A 19,533-nucleotide genomic window follows, 5' to 3' on the forward strand; every position below is an offset into this window, starting at 1 on the left:
GAGCCCTCATCCAATCTGGGACTCTCATCCCCTTTCTCCACCTTGGGCCCACAGCACCAAAAGCTTTATCATCTCAGGAGCAGTTTCTCACAGTGCCAGGGGAAAGTGGGAACTGCTTCCACAGGAACAGGAAAAACCATACAAGGAGGACAAACTTCAAGGGCAGAATGAATTTATTCCAAGAATGTCACAGTCCCATTGCCTACAGCACTAGGTCACTTGGCAGTCCTGCACTGAGTCACTGCTAGACATAGGGATGGACCCCCATGTTTACTCTCCTGTCAGAAGTGAAAGCTGGAGCCTCAAAGTTGCCATGACAACCCTACTCCACCCCCAGCCGAGAGTAGAAGGTAAAAGAAAGCAGCTAAATGGACCCTGGGATAAGGAACATCTAGAAGCAGATGCTGGTGAGGGTTGGGACTAGCTGAGGATGGATCATTGAGGCTGTAAGGCAAAGGCATTCCAGGTCCCAGGCCTCATCCATGATTAAATGCCTGTTACTTACTATAGGTTTTAAAAGGAGCTGGGTACACAAAGTATCTGCAAAGCCCTCAGGTAGGTCCCCATTGTGACCAGATGCCACCAATCCTCCCTCTTTCTAAACCCCTAAATGTTCTGTCCTCAGAAAATTCAAAGAATTCCGTGGCTATACTGAGACCATACAAACCATAGCAAATCAGCCTAGGAGTCTGAACTCTAAGGAAGGCCACAGGAAATGCTTTACAGGGTCTCTTCAGGGATAGCCTTTCCAAGGGCTACCTAGTTATCTGCTCAGGGCCCAAGTTGGGCCATGGTATGTGCAAAGGCCACACAAAATTCTGAGTTTTGGATCTTCCTATTTCCAGAAGGGATAGAAGCCAAGCCAAAGCCACCGTCAGCTGGAATCACAATCTTGTTCCCAAGCACTGTCTCTGCTTCACTAAGCTCCAGAAAGGGCTGGGCCCAAGTTGAGGTCTGTTTTTTGGGGGAACTGATTCACCAAGAGGTAGGTGGGGGTTAGGAGGCTGAGCGCTCCTGTGGGAGCGGGAGGGAAGAGGCACTACAGCTCCAGCTTTCCTCTTGCAGACAGTGACAGGCCTCATGCAAATAGGCATCAGATTGAGGCCTCTCTTCCCAGCAGTTGTAGACTCAGACCCTGAGTGTCCACTTCTACCAGATGGACGCTGTAGTTCCCAAGGCCCTGGAAGCAAAGGACGATAGGTATTTAGAGGGCTCTGAGCAAATCTCAGGCCTTCTGGAGGTTGGACTGAAGATGCAGGGCTAGAGGACTCAAAGCTTTAAGTAGCCCTGGTTAGCTGGTCCCATACCCCACTATCGCCATATACCTCAGTCTTGGCCAACACAGCCTCCAGGGCCTCCTTTTTCTGTGGCTCCTTAGTCAACAGATAGAGAAAACCTCCACCACCTGCCCCTGCCAGGCTCTGGCCATGCACATGAGGGGCCAGGACATCCATCATCCGCCGCACAGCCAGGGGCTCACATCCTGGAGCCATGCGCTTCTTCTGTTCCCAGTATGAGGTCAGGCACTGGCCCAGCAGAGGCAGGTTTCCTGAAGTAGAGGCAGAGAGGGCAGTGATGTGCCTAGTCCAAGACATAGGTCCAAGATGTTCACTCACAACCATATGAGATTGAATGAAGTGCCAAGAGGTACTACTTAACCAGTGTCATGATTAGGAACCTGGGTTCCAGTGCTGGCTGGAAAACTGAGTGATAAAGCCTACCTCACAGGGTTTTGAGGATTAATATGCAGAATGCAGCTGACATGGCGCCCAGCACAGTCAGTATTCAGTGAACTGTGTAGCCACACCCTGGGAACACCATTCAGCTCTGACTTCACTAGAATTCAGCTATGCCTTTAGCTATGCCTCTTGCCCATCAGCTTCCTCATGGGTAGAGCTGGAGGGCCTTTCTCATGATATAAATTTCAGCCTGAGATATGGATCCTCTAGATCTGAGACCCTGAGAGGACACACAGGTCTTCTGTTCCCAGAGGGGAATTCTTGTCCAGTGACCTAATATCTGGAGCCTGTGCCAAGCCTGCAAAGGCCCCAACCTCTGAGACCCACAAGCAACCAGGCACTCCTGTTGTCTTAACCTCTCCTGGATTCCAAGAATCACCTTACCTTGACGGAATGCTTCAGCACACACTTCTGTTTGCTGCACCAGGCTGTGGGCATTCTCCACCACGGCAGGCAGCCGGGCGTACCAGCTCCTCAGCACATCCTACAATGGGGCAGAAGAGGTAGAATGAGGATCAGGGCCCAGCTGAGCCATCTGCTTCCCTTCCTCCTTCTGGGGCCTGGGCTCACCTGAAGGAGATTCCGTGCCAGGCGGGTTTTGCCCGTGTACACCAGGAGCAGGTGGTCATTGAGCCTCTGGATAAAGCCCTCAGGCACAGTGATCTCTTCCACTTCCACCTTCAGTGGCAGCTCAGCCCGAGAACGCCCCACCTTGATACCAGGCATTAGGCCACCCACTTGGTCCTGCCAGCCACCTCCTGCAAGCCCCAGGGCCCTGTCACATTGGAGTCTATCTGTCCCAACTTCACTCCCCCAGCCCAGGCTCCCTGCCCTGTACCCCTTTGGGGACCAGTATGGGAAGCAACTCCTTTCAAGTATAGCTGGGGCAGGTGAGCTGTGCAGCTTCTATCACAGCCCTAGAAGCAGGATGATCCCAGTAAGGGAAAGGGTTTTCATTCTGGAGCTAAGCTTGGAATTCACAGGCCTGAATTTTGTTGTTGATCTAATACAGAATTGAAATTGGGGTAGGTAAACCACATGAAGGATAAAGATTTTATAGTAACCTTTCCCCTTCCTAGGGGAGCTCCAGCCAGAGGCAGAGTCCATAGTACTTTCCCTGTAGCCTAACAGTCTCCCTTCACCCATCTTTTGTGAAAGTGATTGTGCTGGAAATAAACTTTCCAGTGTCTCTCACCAAACTTGAAAGAGCTTGTTTATATCAAAGATAGGTATGGATCACTTTCCCTCGCAGCTATATAAAAATTACAAAACCTAAGATGGTTCTGAAACAGGCCGTCCATATCTGGGGAAGGGCCTGCAAAGATTTAAGGTATAAAATGTAAATGGCAGGAGGCATCTGGAACTTTTCAGCTAAAAATTGTAGGATCCAAAATGTTAAGAACTTCTTAAATGTGCCCCTTTTCCTCATAGCACTTGACACAGCTTGTAATTATACATTCATTTGTATGGTTATTGATTAACATCTGTCTCCAACAGACCATAGGACTTTTAAGGGCTAGGACCCTATTTTTTTTTTTTTTTTTTTACATGGGCATGCACCGGGAAACGAACCCGGGTCCTCTGGCATGGCAGGCAAGCATTCTTGCCTGCTGAGCCACCGTGGCCCGCCCAGGACCCTATTTTTGCTAATTGTATCCTCAAGGTCCTATGGAGTGGATGCTAAAAATATAAGTCCAAGTGAAGGATTGGAGTGGTACAAATCAATAGAAAACTGAAAAGATCTCCCATCTGCCTCTTTTCCTGATGACACCTTATTATGGGAAGAGTCATTACAGTGAAATGAGGGAGCTGGGTTGCAAAGTGACTGGAGAAGATACTGGAATCAGGCATCTATTTGTCTTTGGGGAAGTTTCCTGCTCAGTCAGGCTGGAGACAAAGTCTGGCATCCTGAAGTAAACAGACCTCCCTAGGATCTGGAACCAGGCACACCTCTGGCTGCTCTACATGAAGCATCAATCCCAAGGGGCCACAGTGGCAAGAGGAAAAGAAAAACTTGAGTCTAGTAACATTTTGGTATGATCACAGTCATGTGCTGGCCCTCATTGCCCTACCATGTGGCTGGAGTGAGTCAGGGTAGGGGTTGGGGGCACGGGGCAGTAGGCACAAGCGATCACAACCCAAGGGAGGGGCCTTTGGCCAGAAGGGCAGGTTGAAGATCCTGTCCCCTTCTAGAAGCCCAGCTCTGCCCTGCCCTGCCCCCCAGAGGCTGTCTTGGGTGGGATGAATCCTGGAGAACAGCACCTAATGCAGATAGGTGCCTAAAAGACATAAAAGATGTATCACAGAATCTGGCACTAAGTAGGTGCTCATAAAATACCATCTCCTCTGAAGTAGAAACATTTCACGTTGAAAACCACCAGAGCAGGTCAGGTCCAATGCTCAGTGATGAGGAGAGTTATGATCATTTTAAGGACAGCACAGTTATGCAGCTGTTTGCAGACTGATCACCGGCAAATCCAGCAGAGCTCCCGGAGGCCCTTGGGAAAGTGCTGCTGCCCTCCCTCCCTCTCTGGGGGCCAGTCCCATACCTGTGGTGAGCACCTGTTCGAGGTGGAGCACTGCATGGATCAGGGCCTCAGTGCCCACCACCCGGCCTGCAGCCCGCTGCAAGGCAGCCAAGGTGGCGCCTGCCAGGATGCTGCTGGTCCCTGCAGGGCACAGACAAGGGCACTAGGCATGAAATGGCACTGCCCAGCTCAGGCCTGTCCCACTCCCTCTCCACTGGGCAAAGGCTGGGAAGGGAGATTGGAGGCGGGGATGGAGTTGATAGGCAGTAGATCAGCAGTGGGAAGGGTCTGCTCACCAAGGCCGGAGCCATGCGGCAGTTCAGACCAGGTGTGCAGCTCAAAGCCACCCCCGAAGGCACACACAAGCTGTTCACTCAGGGAGAGCTCAGAGCGGACCTGCACGATCCCCGCACAGATGAAAGCTGCCTTCAGCAGGGCCCCTGTACCAGCAATGAGGTTTAGCAGTCTGCAGGCAGAACAGACATTGCCCTACCCCCAGCTATTCCCCACCCCACCATGGGGTTCATCTGGTGGGACAAAAGCCCAGCAGCTGTGCAGCACCCACCCCAAAGCCACAAAAGGGCCTCTGGGCTCCAGGGCACAGGGAGTTCCCCAACATGGGTAATGTATGATCTACTTTCCTGTGCCTGCATGTGCCAAGGCAGGGTGGCTCCCCCTTTCCTTTCCTTCTGGGCCCCTCAATCAGACTGGCTGGGCCCAGGCCACCGTAGCCCACAGCCCTCCCTGGAGGGGCCTTGAGGCTCTATCCCCATCCTCCAGCCTGCTGTATGTGCCATCCCAACCTGCAGAGGTCCAGGGTGTCCTGACCTGGGGCATGGGGCTGGCAGTAATCCCGCAGGTCATCCAGGCTCCGGCACACTATCTTCATGGCCATCTCGTCCAGCTGAGACCCGACTGCCAGCCACAGCTCGGGCTCCGGGATGCGGCGTGCCCTGGCCCCAATGGGCCGGCGGCCATCTACTCGCACAGCCAGGCCCAGAACCGCCCCACCAAGCTCATAGGCGAGGGGTGGCGTGTCGCTCCAGCCCCCTGCGGCAGTTCAGCAAGGCTAAGCTGGTCATGGGGGCTGCCAGCCTGGGTGACTCCCACCACCCATAAAAGGGGCTCACCAGAGAAATCTACACGGGCTGGACACTCAGCCACCACCCACTGCCCAGGTGCTGGCAGCTCTACGGGCTCCATGGAGACAAAGTGCTGTGCTGACATCACAGCCTGGCGGATCAGGATCTGCCCAGCTCCCTCGTAGTGGCGGGCAGCGCGCACCAGCAAGCCTGGCCTGCCAAGAGCAGGGGAAAGATGGCAGCATGGAGTGCCAAGCTGGAGGCGGATTGCCTGGATATGGGGAATTTACTGCACTGAGGGAGTCCCCACCTCTCTCTGGGCTTCAACCTACCAGGATGGCCCAGGGCTTCTCACTCACCTGCTCAGCCACTTGTCCCGCTCCTGGGCAAGGGCCTCCACACCTCTCGACAGGTCTCCACCCTCCAGGTGTGAGAAGGGCCGCGTCCACTCAGGGTTGGCAGCTGGCCCGCTGCGCAGGCCCCCACAGCCCTCTGCCATGCAGCCCAGGACATCCGCCACACAGGACAACGCCCGGGCTGCCACACCTGGGTCTCCCGCACCAGCTGCAACTGAGGACCCAGCAGTCAGGGCCAGCTAGGGGATGACCTTCTGCCCCCAGAAAAGGCAGCTACTGAACAGGTCCCAGACACTCCAGGCCCCTCCTAACTCCTCACTTTAGCCCAAGGTATACCCTTGGCGATAAATACACTCCCCACTCCAGCGGGCAGAAGTCTCATCCTGCCAGCCCCAGCCCAAGTGTGCCCCTTCACCCCCCATCCAGGATGCTCATAGTGGTTAAGACCTCAGGCCCAGGGGTCAAACTAGCTCCTCAGCTCCCTAGCACCCTCAGGCTGACCTCCGCAGAGGGCAGACAGGGCAGTGGCCTGGGTCTGGCAGTCAGCACTAATGCCTGGCACTCACCTTGGTCCAGTGTGGCCAGCAGGGGCCCAGGACAGCCCTCATGGACAGCAGCCTGGATCAGTGGGCGCAGGCTGAGGTCCTGCCGGGCCTCCAGCACGTGCCGTGCCTTATGCAGGGCCTGGCGGAAGAACAGGTCCCGGCGGGAAGCCAGCGTGGCAGCCCGGTCCACACACAGCTGCAGCTGCTCCCAGGAGAGACGCCAAGCAGCTCGCCAGGCCCGCAGGGCCTTGCCACCATCCTCCTGGGGATCTAGCATCCACAGCAAGTCCTGAGGCCCCAGGGCCCTCGAGGGGTGGAGTATGGGAAAGAGGCGGGCGCTGAGAAGGCCACGCTCAGCGAGGGGTGTCTCTGGGTCCCACAGGTCCCAGTCTCTGATATGAGGAGAGGCATGTGAGGGGAGAGATGCAAAGGCTCCTGCCTTCTCAGCATTCGCTGACCTGCCTGCCAGAGGGGGCTGGGGGTTCCGGAGAGGGCAACCCATCCCCCAACCCAGAGGCAGCATAAATGGGGCAATTCAGGGAGGGGAGGCTGAGCTGCCTTGCCTCCTTTCCTAGGCTCCAGAATAAAAGCCCCAAAGACTGAGCATGGCCAGAGACATGGGGTGGCCCAAACAGAGGGTACTGGGTGGAATCAGGTTACCCAAAACTACCCCAGGCCCAGTGGGATGGTGAGGGAGCTGGGTACTGTTCTGGGTCAGGGGAAGGGATCAGCCTGGAAGCAGCAGCCTGCAGAAGCCTGCGGGGCCACTGACCTTACCGAATACCTGTCTTCTGGAATAAGTCACTCCAGGACATGTTGAGATACGTGCCCAGCCCCTGTCTCTGGGGGAAGATGAGGAAATGGGGCTGTAGGGGCCTAGAGAAGGGGACTAGGGATACTAATGGCAATGGGCCAGAAGCTGGTCAAGTGAGGACAAAAGGAGAGACCTGAACACAGGCATGAGCAATTCCTGAAACCTGACTTCAAACCCTGGGGACTTTACACCTCTGCCCAGGTGCGTGGATTTTGGAAGCAGAATCCTGTGTTTCAGGCCTGATCCACCATAACTAGCTGTGTGGCCCAAGCTAGGTCACCTCCCCTCTCTCAGCCTCAGTCTCCAGTGTGTAAAATGGGGATTAAAAGCCCCACCAGGCCCACCCGGCAGAGCAAGAAGAGGGAGGAAAGGGCCTATTAAGTATTTAAGAGTCACAGCTCATCCCTCAGGCTAGCACCCAGCACGTCCTCCGACACCCGGCAGTGGAGTGGGAGCTGGGTAGGGACCCCCAGGGGCTCCAGAAAGCTGAAGATGGAGATGGGGGACGAAGGGCAGGCACCTACTTCCCAGCTGTCCTGACGCCCAAACAGGGTGAAGGCCCGGCCCGGGGCACCATGCAGCCGCACGTGGTGTTCCTGCAGCACCAGGTCATGCAGCGGGAAGCTGCGCAGTGCCTCGGACTGGGCTGCAGCCAGGCCACTCAGGAAGCAGCCAGCACCAATGTGAATGGGGCCCTAGCAGGAAGAAGGTGGGCATCTGGATGGGCAGCGCAGCCCCAGGTACCCCCAACACACGCCCCTCCCTGGCCGTCCCTCCTGTCCGTGCTCTGAGGCCTCACCCGCAGGTGGCAGTGCTGCAGGACGCTCCCAGGACCCAGCTGGATGGGACCCTCCATCAGGCAGCTGACCACAGTGCTCCCAGCCTCCAGGAGTTGTGGCTCCTGTGAAGCCAGGGAGAAGGGGTGAGGGCTGAGGCCAGGGGGTTCCCCCTTCTCTCCTCCCTACCAAACATCTGGGTGAGGGGCACACAGGCCTCACCCAGAAGTCCTGCTACTCCCTATGCCCTGCAGTTGGCTAGAAGGGCCGCTCCCACCCCCAGGCCTTGCTCAGCTGCCCGGCTGTGGGGCATCCCTCTCAGCACTCTCCTCCAGAGCAGAGCTGAACCCACGTGACAGAGGCCCACTGAGCTGACAGCTCCACAAAGCCTGCCCCATCTATCCAGGTACCTCCTGCCCACTGTCCTGAGGGACAGAGAACTCTCTCTGTCCCTCAGCACCAGAGCACTGACCCTGTCACCCAAGTGTGCCTGTCTCCCCAAGCAGATTCCATGGAAGGGTGGGATGGGGTCTCCTTTAGCATCTTCAGGAGGGAGATTTGGATTTAGAATCCTGAGTTGGCCACTTATGGACTCTGTGGCTTTAGACAGGTTACTTGACCTCTCTGAGCCTCGAGCACCTCATCTGTAAAATGGGAATAATGACCACACCTACACTCATGTAATCTCTTCCAAGCGTGGACAATTCCTTTCCTTCCTTGGAACACCTACCCCACCTGACCCCAGGCACCTGGCAGGTATCTCTGAGGGCGAGGCAGGTCTCACCTCCACCTGGGAGTGCACAATCTGGGCCATGGGTGCCCCAGGGAGCGTGAGGCAGCGCAGGAGCTCGCTGGCTGAGGAGGTTAGGTAGGTATAGCTGCCGTCGGAGACAAAGGCTGCAAAGACATGAGTACCGACCCTGACCCCTCATGAGTACTGACCCCAACCCCTCACAAGTACTGACCCCGACCCCTCATAAGTATATCCCGGCCCTTCACAAATACCTACCCTGACCTCCCATGAGTACCAGCCCCTCGCAAGTACACCCTGGCCCCTCACGAGTACCAACTCTGGCCCCTCACGAGTACCGACCCCAGCCCCTCATGAGTACCACCCCGACCTCTCACGAGTACACCCGACCCTGCTGTTGCAGCCCTGGTGTCAGGGTGACATCCTGCCAGCAGACACATCCTCAGGAAATGTCTGGGGAAAGCAAACATTCTATGAGGAGAAGCTAAGATCCAGAAATGTTCAGCAATTTGCCCAACGCCACACAGCTAGGAAGTATAAAGACTGGAACCAGAGCCAGGAATAAATCCACATGAGGAAGCCCGCGCGTTGTTTCTCCAGGACTGCTCTGCATCAGGCCAGGGTAACTGCCCAGTCCACGCCCTACGTCCAGGAGCCCAGGGGCCAGGAGGGGCAGCCTCTTTCTGGAGGTCCTCCCTCCCAGTCTCCCTACCCCAGGCACCGAGAGGCAGCACCCACCCATGGTGAGGGGCTGGTCACGGAGCTCCTGCCACAGCTTGGCCCGGGCGCCCTGCAGGTAGCCTGCCATGCCTGCGCCGCTTTGCCCCATCTCGGGGGGCCGCCCTGCCAGGAAGTCCTCCCTGTTCACGTTCCGGGCCATGCAGAGCAGGATGTCGAAAAACAGAGACAGCTGGGGCGAGGGGAGGAAACACAGACACTTGGGGACAGGGTTTGGGCCCCACAGTTCTGAGCTGAACTGAGGCAGTCCCATCCCCAGAGATGCTGACCCAGAGATGGGAAGGGACAAGCCTGAGGTCACACAGCCAGGCTGCTGGTGTCAGGGCCAGGGCTGGGGTGCTCTATGGACAGTCACCTGGACAGGCCGGGATCCGGAGTCCACGCCCATGTAAGTGCAGGCATCCAGGGGCGGGCTCACGTGGGTGGCCAGGAGGAGCTCAGCCGTCTCCACAGAGAAGAACGCAACCCCGGAGACCTGGAGGGGCCCCCACAAGGGTCAGGTGGGGGACCCTGGGGCCAGGCTTAAGCCTGAGCCAGGGAGGGTACAGGCGAGGCCACTCACCTTAGCAGGAGAGGGACTGTCTCCTGAGCCACTCCAGCACCGAGACCTGAGACTTACTGGGGGCAGCTCCCACCAAAGCACTTTCTGGTATGCCCCCCACCCCTACCCCCATTTTCAGGCAGCCTCTCAAATCCACTTCTCCACCTTCCCCATGGCCTAATCCCAGACACCTCCCACCACTCCTACTCTTTTCTTTCATTCTAGAGCATTGCCTGGAATCTAGTTCTAGAATTCCTTCCCACTGCCTTCCCTAACCTTACTCCGATTCTGGTTCCAAGCCTTTTGGTGCAGAGCAGCCCACTGAATCCCAAGGCTAGCTAGTCCCAGATTCTGGCTGCAGCTGGCCCCTGAATGCCAACCCTAAAGCATCCTCAGGTCCTAGTGCCAGCCTGCCCTAGAATTCTTCTCAAAGGAGCAGGAGGCTCTGCCCTGGGCAGAAAGCCAAACGCTCCCTGTCCCCTACCTCTCAGGGTCCCCAAAGACCCCCAACCCTGGGCCGGGCAGCCGTACCAGCGGCACCCTCCCATCGGGCCTGGTGCACCGTTGAATCTCCTCCTCAGTGCCCTGGTAGTAAATGTCCAAAACGAAGCCCTGTGGTGGGGGAGAAAAGGGCAGGGAAGGGAGCAAGAGAGGGTCGCAGAGGAGGGCACGGCTGCAGCAGTCAGCCAAATGAAAACGCAGGCCGGACCCCTCAGTGCTCCAGGGGAGCCACAGGAAGGCCCCCTGCGGGGTACAGGCGGGCCAGGAACTCCCCGCAGCCTCTGGGCCTGAGCACAGGGCGGCCCAGGTTTGCCAAAGGCATAAGAGGCCAGGCCAGAAACCCCGGACGCGGGGGAGCGAGGCTGCCCCAGGCCCGCCGGGCCCCTGGGCCCCACCTGCGCGTCGCTGAGGTAGATGCCATGTTTCCGAGCGTAGGCCGGGCTCCCCGGAAGGGCGATCACTCTGGCTCCCCGGAAGCCATGCCAGCTGATCCCTGGGGGGTGCGGCAGTCAGGGAGCTTTCCTGGGGGGCCCCCACCAAAGGCAGGGAGTCTCCAGGAAGAAGGAGGCAAGAAATCGGGGCGGGGGCTCCCGGCACTTCTAAGAGGGAAATGGGGTTTGCAGGGCCAAATGGGTATCCCCCTGGGAGAAGGACAATCCCTCCCCACCCAGGGCTCCTCCGCCAGGCCTGTGGGGCAGAAAGGCTGGGGCTGGTTATCTCCCCTTTGCAGGCAGAAGGGATGCTTTCCTCTCCCCACACTACAGCTTCCCTTCCGAACCCGAAGAGGGGCTGCCCAGGGAGACGGTGGAGCCAGGCAAGGGGGTCCCGGGCAGGCCCCAGGCTCACCTGGGTTTGGAGGAACAGAGAGCAGCATGTCGGTGCTGCAGACCCACACGCCCGGCGGGGAGCCAGGGCCCAGCTAAGAAGAGAGGACACCACTGGTGGCCGGCCCTTCCCCTGCTCCCTCCCAGCCCAGTCCTGCGGACTCCAGCAGCCCTCCTGTCCATGGACTGCCCTGCTGAGGTGAAAGGGGACCTTCCAAAACCTGGGGTGCCAATGCCGGTGCTCCTCTCACCCCCGTGACACCTCTTCCCCCCAGCATTGCCAAGTTTAGCCAAGGACCCCTGGGTACCCCCCACCGCCATTCTCCCCAGGGCCCCCGGTCCAAGAAGAAGCTGTGGGGCGGCCCAGCCTCACCCGGTGAGTCATGGTGTCCAGCAAGCAGTCCAGGTTACAGACCACAGCCTCCATGGGGGCCTGGGGCTGCTCCACAGGGAGGCAGGTGAAGGCCCGGCCACAGTCATCGAAGGGGAAGTCTCGGCCCTGGAGGGGGAGGGAGAGTAGGGGCTGCTGGGCGAGGCCTTGGGGCCTGGGGACCCCCCATTCCTGGCCAGGTCCGAAAGCCATCCAGTGCAGGACTATTTTTTAAAGTGTTGTCTTAACTGTTTCCTTTACAATTTTTGAAACTTTGTGAGTATTGTAAAAAATAAGAAAATGCAGCTCTGCAAAAACAGAAAGACTCTCTTGGAGATAATAAGCACTGCTCTCATTTTTGAGGTAGAGCCTATCAGACTTTTACACATAGATTCTTTAAAAAGATACAGTTTTTAGAAAAATGGAATTATTCTGAAAAGGTGGAGACAAGACAACTTCATACACACACAGATGAGTACAAATAAAAGAGGGGCAACGTGACTAAGATGGGGACAGTATCGACGTCAATATCCCAGCTGTGAAACTACACTAGAGGTTAGCAAAATGTTACCACTGGGCAAAGTCTGCAAGGGATTCTCTCTGTATCATTTCCTACAACTGCAGGTGGATCCATGACATGTCCATGAAAAGAGAGAGCGATCACGCTACACAAACCCCTGGAGTTGGCATTTCCCACTTAATAATGAGAAGACAGGCACTGAGCCCTTACAATGAACCAGGCTCTGCATTAAGCATTTCCGTGGACCATCTCAGCACATCTGTGAGAAGCAGGAATTGGTGCCATTCCCATTGTACAGAAGAGGAACCTGAGGTCTAGGAAGGGCCACGTGATTTGCCCAAGGTCAATGTCTCAGGTGAGATGGACTATTCTCATTGCCAATATCAATCAGGAGGCTGTGCTATATGTATTTAGCCAGTTCCCTAATTTGAGGACATTTAGTTCAATTCTTCTGATTCTTCTGGGTCTGCACAACAAACCCTCTTACACACATACAAAGGTGGACCAGCCCTCAAGGCCGTTGCAGCCCTGAGAAGTGACGGTTCTCGCCTCCCACGTGGCCCCTGCCCCGAGCGCTGCTTACCATGTGCAGGATGAGGATCCAGGCTGAGTGCAGGACATCAGATGTGACCACCTGTCAGGGGCGGGAGGGCCCTGTCGACAGAGGGCTTGGACGGAGGACGACACCCTTCTGTCCAGGGATGCACCCCAACGTATAGCCGCCCAGGTACCAAGGCCCCGAGACCTATGGCCACCAGTGGGCAGGGAACAGCCCTAGACCCTCCTGGGGAAGGGCGCCCAGTAATCCCCCAGACCAGGCCACAGCCCCTGCTCCCTGGCCTAAGGGGAGGCTGCACCAGGAATGTGGGGCTGGCTGGGGGACTCGGGGAAGTCAGCCCCCAGCAACCCCACAGTGGTCCCCTCCCTCGCCGCTGCCACCTCATCACCAGAGTGCATGCAGGTGGACCGCCTTCGCTCCTGATGCCATGTGGCAAGGCGACAAGTGACGTGGCTGGGTGTGCGCGGGACATGGGTCCATGGGGACACTGACTCACAGAACCAAAGAGGGCAGCCGCTGCTCAGCTCCAGCAAATGGTCACCACGTGGGAATGACAGCCAGGGCAGCAAGATCTTTAAACTTTTTAAGCAAAGCCAGTGACTTTGAGACACTGACTGAGACCTCCTAAAAACTCTACACAGGCTGGCCCGGCCTTCTGCCCTCACCTGGATGGCAAGGTGGAGGAGTCTGCTCACTGGACAGATAATGAAAACTGAAGTCAAATGCTGAACTGGAGTGACTGGAGGGAAGTACCTGAAACTGCTGAGCTGTCTTCCAGTAGCCTAGATTCTTGATGATAATTGTATAAAGATACAATGTTTACAATGTGATTGTGTGATTGTGAGAACTTTGTGTCTGATGCTCCTTATATCCAGGATATGGACAGATGAGTAAAAAATATGGATATAAATAAATAAATAAATAAATAATAGGGGAGACAAAGGGTAAAATAAATTGGGTAGATGGAAACACTAGTGGTCAATGAGAGGGAGGGGTGAGGGGTATGGTATGTATGAGTTTTGCCTTTTTTTAAATTTCTTTTGCTGGAGTGATTCAAATGTTCAAAAAATGATCATGGTGATGAATATATAACTATGGATGCTATTGGGAACCATTGATTGTACACCATGTATGGAATGTTTTTATGTCAAGAGTGTATGTTTGTGTGTTAAGTTTTTACAATAAAAATATATTTTTTAAAAAAAATGCTGAACTGGCCAGGATGCTGGAGCAGGAGTTGGGAAGTCAGGCTCCACCTGGTCTAAGCCCCAGGCCTGGCACCGCCAGGCCAGGGCGGGCACCTCGCCAGCACTCACAGTGAAGCCTGCCCGGGCGCTCAGGTGCTCGGCGGCCACCAGCAGGGCGTTGAGAGTGGCTCCTCCACTGCCCACGCGTGTCTCGGGGTCCTCCACGGCCAGTAACAGCGTTCCAGCAGGGATCTGCTCCCGCTTCTGCCGCACCTCCAGCTCTGCAGCCAGAACACAAGGCTGGAGCCCACCCCCAGCAACCCCACCTGGCCCCAAAGGCCTGGAGCCAGCCCACCTAGAGTCCTCATTTTACTTTCTTTGACTTTTCATGTAGTGACTCGTTAGGTTCTTAACCAACACTGTGAGGGAAGGACTACCTCTCCCATTGTACAAATGAGAAGACTGAGGCTCACAGAAATGATATAACATGCCTGAGGTCACACAGCTAGTAACAGGTGGCATCTAGGTTTGAACCCAGGTCTGCCTGGCTCCTGGGGCTGCAGGTATACAGCAGAGGGGGGCCTAGAGGTTCTGCTTTAGGTACGAGTATGGGAGGGGGAGTCACCCACCTCTCTGGAACACCTGGACACAGTCCTTGTATTGGCAAGTCAGAATGACGACTGTCCAATCAACCCCCTTTGGCTGCTCCATTCTGGCCAAAGCTGAGTAGTTTACCTGAGACACAGATACAGGTGCACTGAATTTTTTTTTTAATTATATAATGGTAAAATGGACTTTTTTTTTTTGGTGTACAGTTGTATGAATTTTAACAATGTATAGAATCTTTTGTTCAGCACTACTGTCACCAAAAAAAAAAAAAAAACCCTCCCTCATCTATCCCTTTATAATTGCTCCCTCCTCCCACTTCTAATACCTGGCACCCACTGGTCTGTTTTCTCCATAGCTATAGTTTTGTCTTTTCAAAAATGCTAGATAAATGAAACATAATACTTTGAATTGGCTTCTTTTTCTCAAAACAACCACTCTAAGATTCAACCAAGTGTTGCACATATCAATAGCCCACTCCTTTTCATTGCCAAGTAGTATTCCACCGAGCAGATGTGCCTCTGCTTGTTTATTCATTCACCCATTGAAGGACATTTGGCTGTTTCCAGTTTTTGGCAATTGTGAATTGAGTGTGTGTAAACTTCTGTGTGCAGGTATTGTGTACTATTTCTCTAAGGTAGATATCAAGGACTGAGGTTGCTACATGATGTGATAAGTGTATGTTGACCGGTGCGTGTGATTTCCTGAGGGCACGCTATCAGGACAGAGGGAAAGAGAGAAGCAGAAGGTTAAAAGTCCCACCTTAACACGAGGGCTGCCCTTCCTGCACCACAACCCCCTCATCATTCACTCACTCACAGGCTGTGAGCTGGGGTGGGGGCAGGGGCTCCTTAGCTGCAAGATGGGTGCACCGGTCTGTTAAAGGGGATGTGAGCGGAGACCTGAGGGGACATTCCCTCCAGGCCAGAGTGGGCCACCCCCCACCTGCCAACCATCTTCCCCCAAGACCCTGTGAGTCAGGGAGGGAAAGCAAGGCCAAAGCTCTTGCTTCACCCACACACACACCCCACTTGCCCCCAATAGGAAGACTTCACTACCACCACGTGGGAAATCAGTTTGACCCCAGAGCCTCTGGCCTCCCCAAGACCATCTCTAAGATGCAACCCCAGGAGTACCCTGGCCTCTACCAAGCCAGCTGCTATCCCGGGAAGTAGCCCATCTCTTCCCTGCAGACCCCAAAGCTGCGTAGGGAACCATTGAAGCAGGCTTTGTGCCATCTCATACGTGATGTGCCCTGAGCAAACATGCGGTGGCCAGCCCACAATCTGGCCAGAAGAACAGGAAACCGAACCTCAGCTGTAGTTCTCAGCAACACTCACACTCCTATGAGCTTTCAGGAAAAGCCTCCATCAGGAACAGAGATTTTTCTTTCCTTGCTCAGTCCAGAGGGGAAATCTGAGCTAGCGATCCTGGCCCAACACCTGAGGACACAGGCATTCTCCAGGATGCCCAGATGGCCTTCCTTGTGACAGGGGTAGGGAAGGATCCAGCCTGCCCGTCCTAACCCTACCAGGGCTCCTGCAGCGGGGAGTGTGGTAGACAGGTGGCCCCAGCTGCTATGCTCTGAATCCGCAGCCTTGTCCAAGCAGTGGCCCCTTCCCCTCAGCTGCCGCCAGTTGGTGACTGAATGCAGCAGAGAGAGCCAGTCCTGCGAGATTCAGGACCTCTCAACAGGGGAGCATGGTTCCAGGATTCCCCACCAGCCTGGTTGAAGCTTCCTTAGAATGGCACTGTAGTAGCCTGAGACTCCCTACCCATCCTCCTTTCCTCCTTCCTTCCTTCCCAGGGCTCAGACCTGCAGCATCCTCTGACAGCTGCCTGCCTCCTCCAACTCCTTCCCTCTTCCTCCCCCCCACCCCCCCGCCCCCGGTAAATCTCTATCACACCAAATCCCATCTTGCTATCTGCTTCCTCAAGGACAAAAACTAACACCAGAAGAATAACACCATCCCCATCCCTACCTTGGGACTGTCAAAGGAATAGTCACTAAGAACCTCTACGCTAATGTTTGGGAAGCACGATTCTTACCCTTTAAAATGAAGAAACTTGGGTGGGCCACGGTGGCTCAGCAGGCAGAGTTCTCCCCTGTCATGCTGGAGACCCAGGTTTTATTCCTGGTGCCTGCCCATGTAAAAAAAAAGTCTATTAATGAAAACTGCCACTGGAATTGAGCTCACCCATCATTAAGGGCCATAGTTGGGACCCTACCTTTTTCATCCTTACAACATCTCTGCCTAAGTGTTATTATCTCCACTGTACAGAGATGGAAATCAACATGCTGCAGCCATGACTGGTGATGATGGCAATAATGATATTCAGTCCCACAAAAAGGGGCTGAAAGGACCAGGGACAGATGCCCTGAGAAGAGTCGAATATCCCAGAAGGTCTAAGCCCAGTCTCAGTATCAACATCATGACTGAGAGACACGGGCAGGTGACAAGTCATGACCAAAGGGGAAAGGGCAGTCCTACTTGAACTACACTCTACTAGAATCAGCTCCCAGGGCTCTGACTTCATCTCCGCCTCTTCCTGTGTGATCTTGGACAGGATACTTAACCTCTCTGAGCTTCAGTTTCCGAATTTGAAAATCAGCCCCAAAGATACCAGCCTTTAAGGACTTCGTCAGCATTGAATACGATTTTAAATATGTGGCACACAGCAGGGCTCATGAATGATAGTTTTCTTTGGCAAGGAAGGAAACAAGAAAGTTTAGCCTGGCCCTCAAGCAGCTGGAACAAGGGCTGTGAAGTATTGTGAGTCAAACATGCCCTTGAAGAATTAAAAATCAGGCCTTACTTGATAGTAAGGCCGAAGGATAGCCTATGACAGATGAGCCAAAAAGGTATAATGACACAAAAGGTGGAATGATACTCTTAGCTAACACCTATGGAGTGCTTTTTTCAGGTGCTATGCCAAAGGCATTGCACTTACCTCAGTTTGCACGACCCACCCAACTGCTCTAGGAGATGGGTCTTATCATAGATAAGGAAACTGTAGTTTAGAGAAGTGAATCAGCCTGCCCAAGGTCAAGCACAGGCCAGGTGTGTACAATACCAAGGTTCGTGCTTCCAGAGTAGGAAAAACGACATCTCTCCTGGACTTTCCGCTCTGTCATACCTGATGTTTGTACAAAAACCTTGTAAAAATAGTTCAGGCCTCGAATTAATCCAATATTCTGCTCACTTTCAACAGAACTTCACCTACTGAGTCCCAGTTGAAATATCTGTTAATGTCCTCAGCCACAAGCTGTCCAAATTTAGGATGGGGGGGGGGGTGCGGGTAGGGCAGAGACAGCATAAAATTAATAAGGCCTCAACACATACACTTTTTAAGAGAAGTGGGGCAGGGATTTTGCATATTTTGGAGTTTTAAAAAAAAGTGAGGGAAAGAAAAAACACAAAAACAGGTTCATGGAGGGACCCGATTTGCTTTCTTTTGATAAACAGACTGGAAGAAATTGATTGGGATTAAAATCATGTTGTAGATTACACAAGCAGCACTGAGTCACTGAGATCTGTGGATAATGTTAAATTCTGAGGGGATAATCCGAAGCAGGGGAAGGGGCCTCAAAGCAAAATTAGAGCAGCAGAGGCTTCCAGAACCCCATCTGCTTCAGGGAAAGCACCGGGACCGTGTCCCTCCCCGTCCCTGGCGCGCCACCTTGGCGCAGCGGCCTCGAGCTCCCCGGACTCGCGGTGCAAGACCCAGGTCAAGGGGGACGCGGGACCAACAGGCGCCCCCGGGCAGCAGGTGGGTGCCAGGGGCGTCGCTGAGGTCCTGTGAACTCTCCCAGGTCAGGACCCGGGTGGTTGAAGAACCCCGGGCTGGGAACGCGGGCTGGGGAACCGCGGGGAAGCTGGGGCGGGGGCTGCGGCCTCCCGCGCGGCCCGACGTACCTGCCTCGGCCGAGTGGCTCCCAGCGCGGGCGCGGCGTCCCCTCCGGCGCACCCTGGGAAATGTAGTTTCGCCCTCCCGCCGGCCCTGGCTCGCGCCCCACGACCTACCAGCTCCGCGCTCTCTCTCCGGCAAACGGGGTCAGAGGGCAGCGGTCCCCTAAAAGGCGGTGAGTCCTCAGACTGGGAAGGGAGGGGCGCGGGGGGGGGGGAGGGGGTGCCCAGTTGGCGGCAAAACTACAACTCCCAGGGGCACCAACGCGTTTGCGCGGCAGATCCGTTTTACCGAGACTCGAGGTTCCGGTGTTTTCTTTCGTTTGTTTACTCGTCCTCCGCGGCGGTGCGCCGCCTCACTTTCTTTTTCGAGAAAAGTCTATCTCCGGAATTCCCCCCCTCCCCCCACAGATCTTGTCGGAACGTGAGCGGCTGCCGTTGGACTGGAAGTTGGCAGTGCCTGTCGCTGGCTTCATCTCGTGGGTCCTTACGAGAGAAACTTTCCAACTCTGCAGCGGGGAGATCCTCGCAGGTTTTGGGAAAGTTGTGAACGGCAGCGTTGTTTGTAATAAAGGGCAATTAGAAACAGCCCGAATGCCTCGCTGTGGAAGACTGGAAGAATAAACTAGGCACATCGACGCCATGGAACACAATGCCGAAATTAGGAACAGTGTGGCAGACCTAGGTGTGCAAAAGGGAATGTGCTGGTTTGAAAGGAAGCATGCCCCCTAAGAAAAGCCATGTTTTAATATAAGTCCCATTTCATAAGGTAGAATAATCTCTATTCAACACCGTATGTTTGAAACTGTGATTGGATCATCTCCCTGGTCGATGTGATTTGGTCAAGAGTGGTTGTTAAACTGGATTAGAGGATGGCGTGTCTCCACCCATTTGAGTGGGTCTTGGTTGGTTTCTGGGGTCCTATGGGGGAGGAAATATTTTGGAGAAGAAGAGATTCGGAAGAGAGCAGAGAATGCTGCAGCACCACGAAGCAGAGAGTCCATTGGAGACGAAGAAGGAAAACGCCTCCTGGGGAGCTTCATGAAACCAGAAGCCAGGAGAGTAAGCTAGCAGATGCCTATTTGCCATGTGCCCTTCCAGCTGAGAGAGAAGCCCTGACTGTTCTCCATGTGTCTTCTCATTTGAGAGAGAAACCCTGAACTCCATCGGCCTTCTTGAACCAAGGTA

At 54.9% G+C, this 19,533-nt stretch overlaps 1 protein-coding gene across 6 annotated transcripts; it reads right to left on the reverse strand.

Annotated features, from left to right (window-relative positions):
• Positions 1 to 155: 155 nt before the first annotated feature.
• On the reverse strand, positions 156 to 18,730 carry FCSK (fucose kinase). 6 transcript variants are annotated; one of them, XM_077132989.1, is made up of 26 exons: positions 18,638 to 18,730; positions 18,463 to 18,511; positions 16,487 to 16,579; positions 14,461 to 14,566; positions 13,961 to 14,112; positions 12,669 to 12,719; positions 11,569 to 11,694; positions 11,218 to 11,290; positions 10,767 to 10,864; positions 10,402 to 10,482; positions 9,685 to 9,804; positions 9,330 to 9,501; positions 8,625 to 8,737; positions 7,864 to 7,965; positions 7,589 to 7,759; positions 7,028 to 7,092; positions 6,272 to 6,642; positions 5,709 to 5,919; positions 5,398 to 5,564; positions 5,096 to 5,317; positions 4,564 to 4,707; positions 4,289 to 4,408; positions 2,310 to 2,497; positions 2,124 to 2,223; positions 1,326 to 1,549; positions 156 to 1,180 (listed from the first exon to the last, which is right to left on the reverse strand). In XM_077132989.1, the coding sequence occupies exons 4-26, from the start codon at positions 14,540 to 14,542 to the stop codon at positions 1,094 to 1,096; spliced, it is 3,240 nt and encodes a 1,079-aa protein (XP_076989104.1). In that variant the 5' UTR covers positions 14,543 to 14,566; positions 16,487 to 16,579; positions 18,463 to 18,511; positions 18,638 to 18,730; the 3' UTR covers positions 156 to 1,093. The 6 variants fall into 6 exon arrangements, with proteins under 6 accessions (XP_076989104.1, XP_076989107.1, XP_076989103.1 ...); XM_077132992.1 differs by lacking the exon at positions 18,638 to 18,730 and having other exon boundaries at positions 5,709 to 5,913; positions 18,463 to 18,549; XM_077132988.1 differs by lacking the exons at positions 18,463 to 18,511; positions 18,638 to 18,730 and adding an exon at positions 18,355 to 18,426.
• Positions 18,731 to 19,533: the final 803 nt, after the last annotated feature.

This window comes from Tamandua tetradactyla, chromosome 16 (assembly GCF_023851605.1).
Source record: "Tamandua tetradactyla isolate mTamTet1 chromosome 16, mTamTet1.pri, whole genome shotgun sequence".
NCBI classification, from domain to species: domain Eukaryota; kingdom Metazoa; phylum Chordata; class Mammalia; order Pilosa; family Myrmecophagidae; genus Tamandua; species Tamandua tetradactyla.

What these genes read in the sequence shown, in the direction of transcription:
- FCSK (XM_077132989.1), bottom strand. Translation starts at nt 14,542, where the DNA reads ATGGAGCAGCCAAAGGGGGTTGATTGGACAGTCGTCATTCTGACTTGC. An exon ending in GGCGTCAGGACAGCTGGGAA is followed by an intron (nt 7,093 to 7,588) that starts GTAGGTGCCTGC and finishes ATCTTCCCCCAG; the next exon opens with AGACAGGGGCTGGGCACGTA. An exon ending in CGGGACAAGTGGCTGAGCAG is followed by an intron (nt 5,565 to 5,708) that starts GTGAGTGAGAAG and finishes TGCTCTTGGCAG; the next exon opens with GCCAGGCTTGCTGGTGCGCG.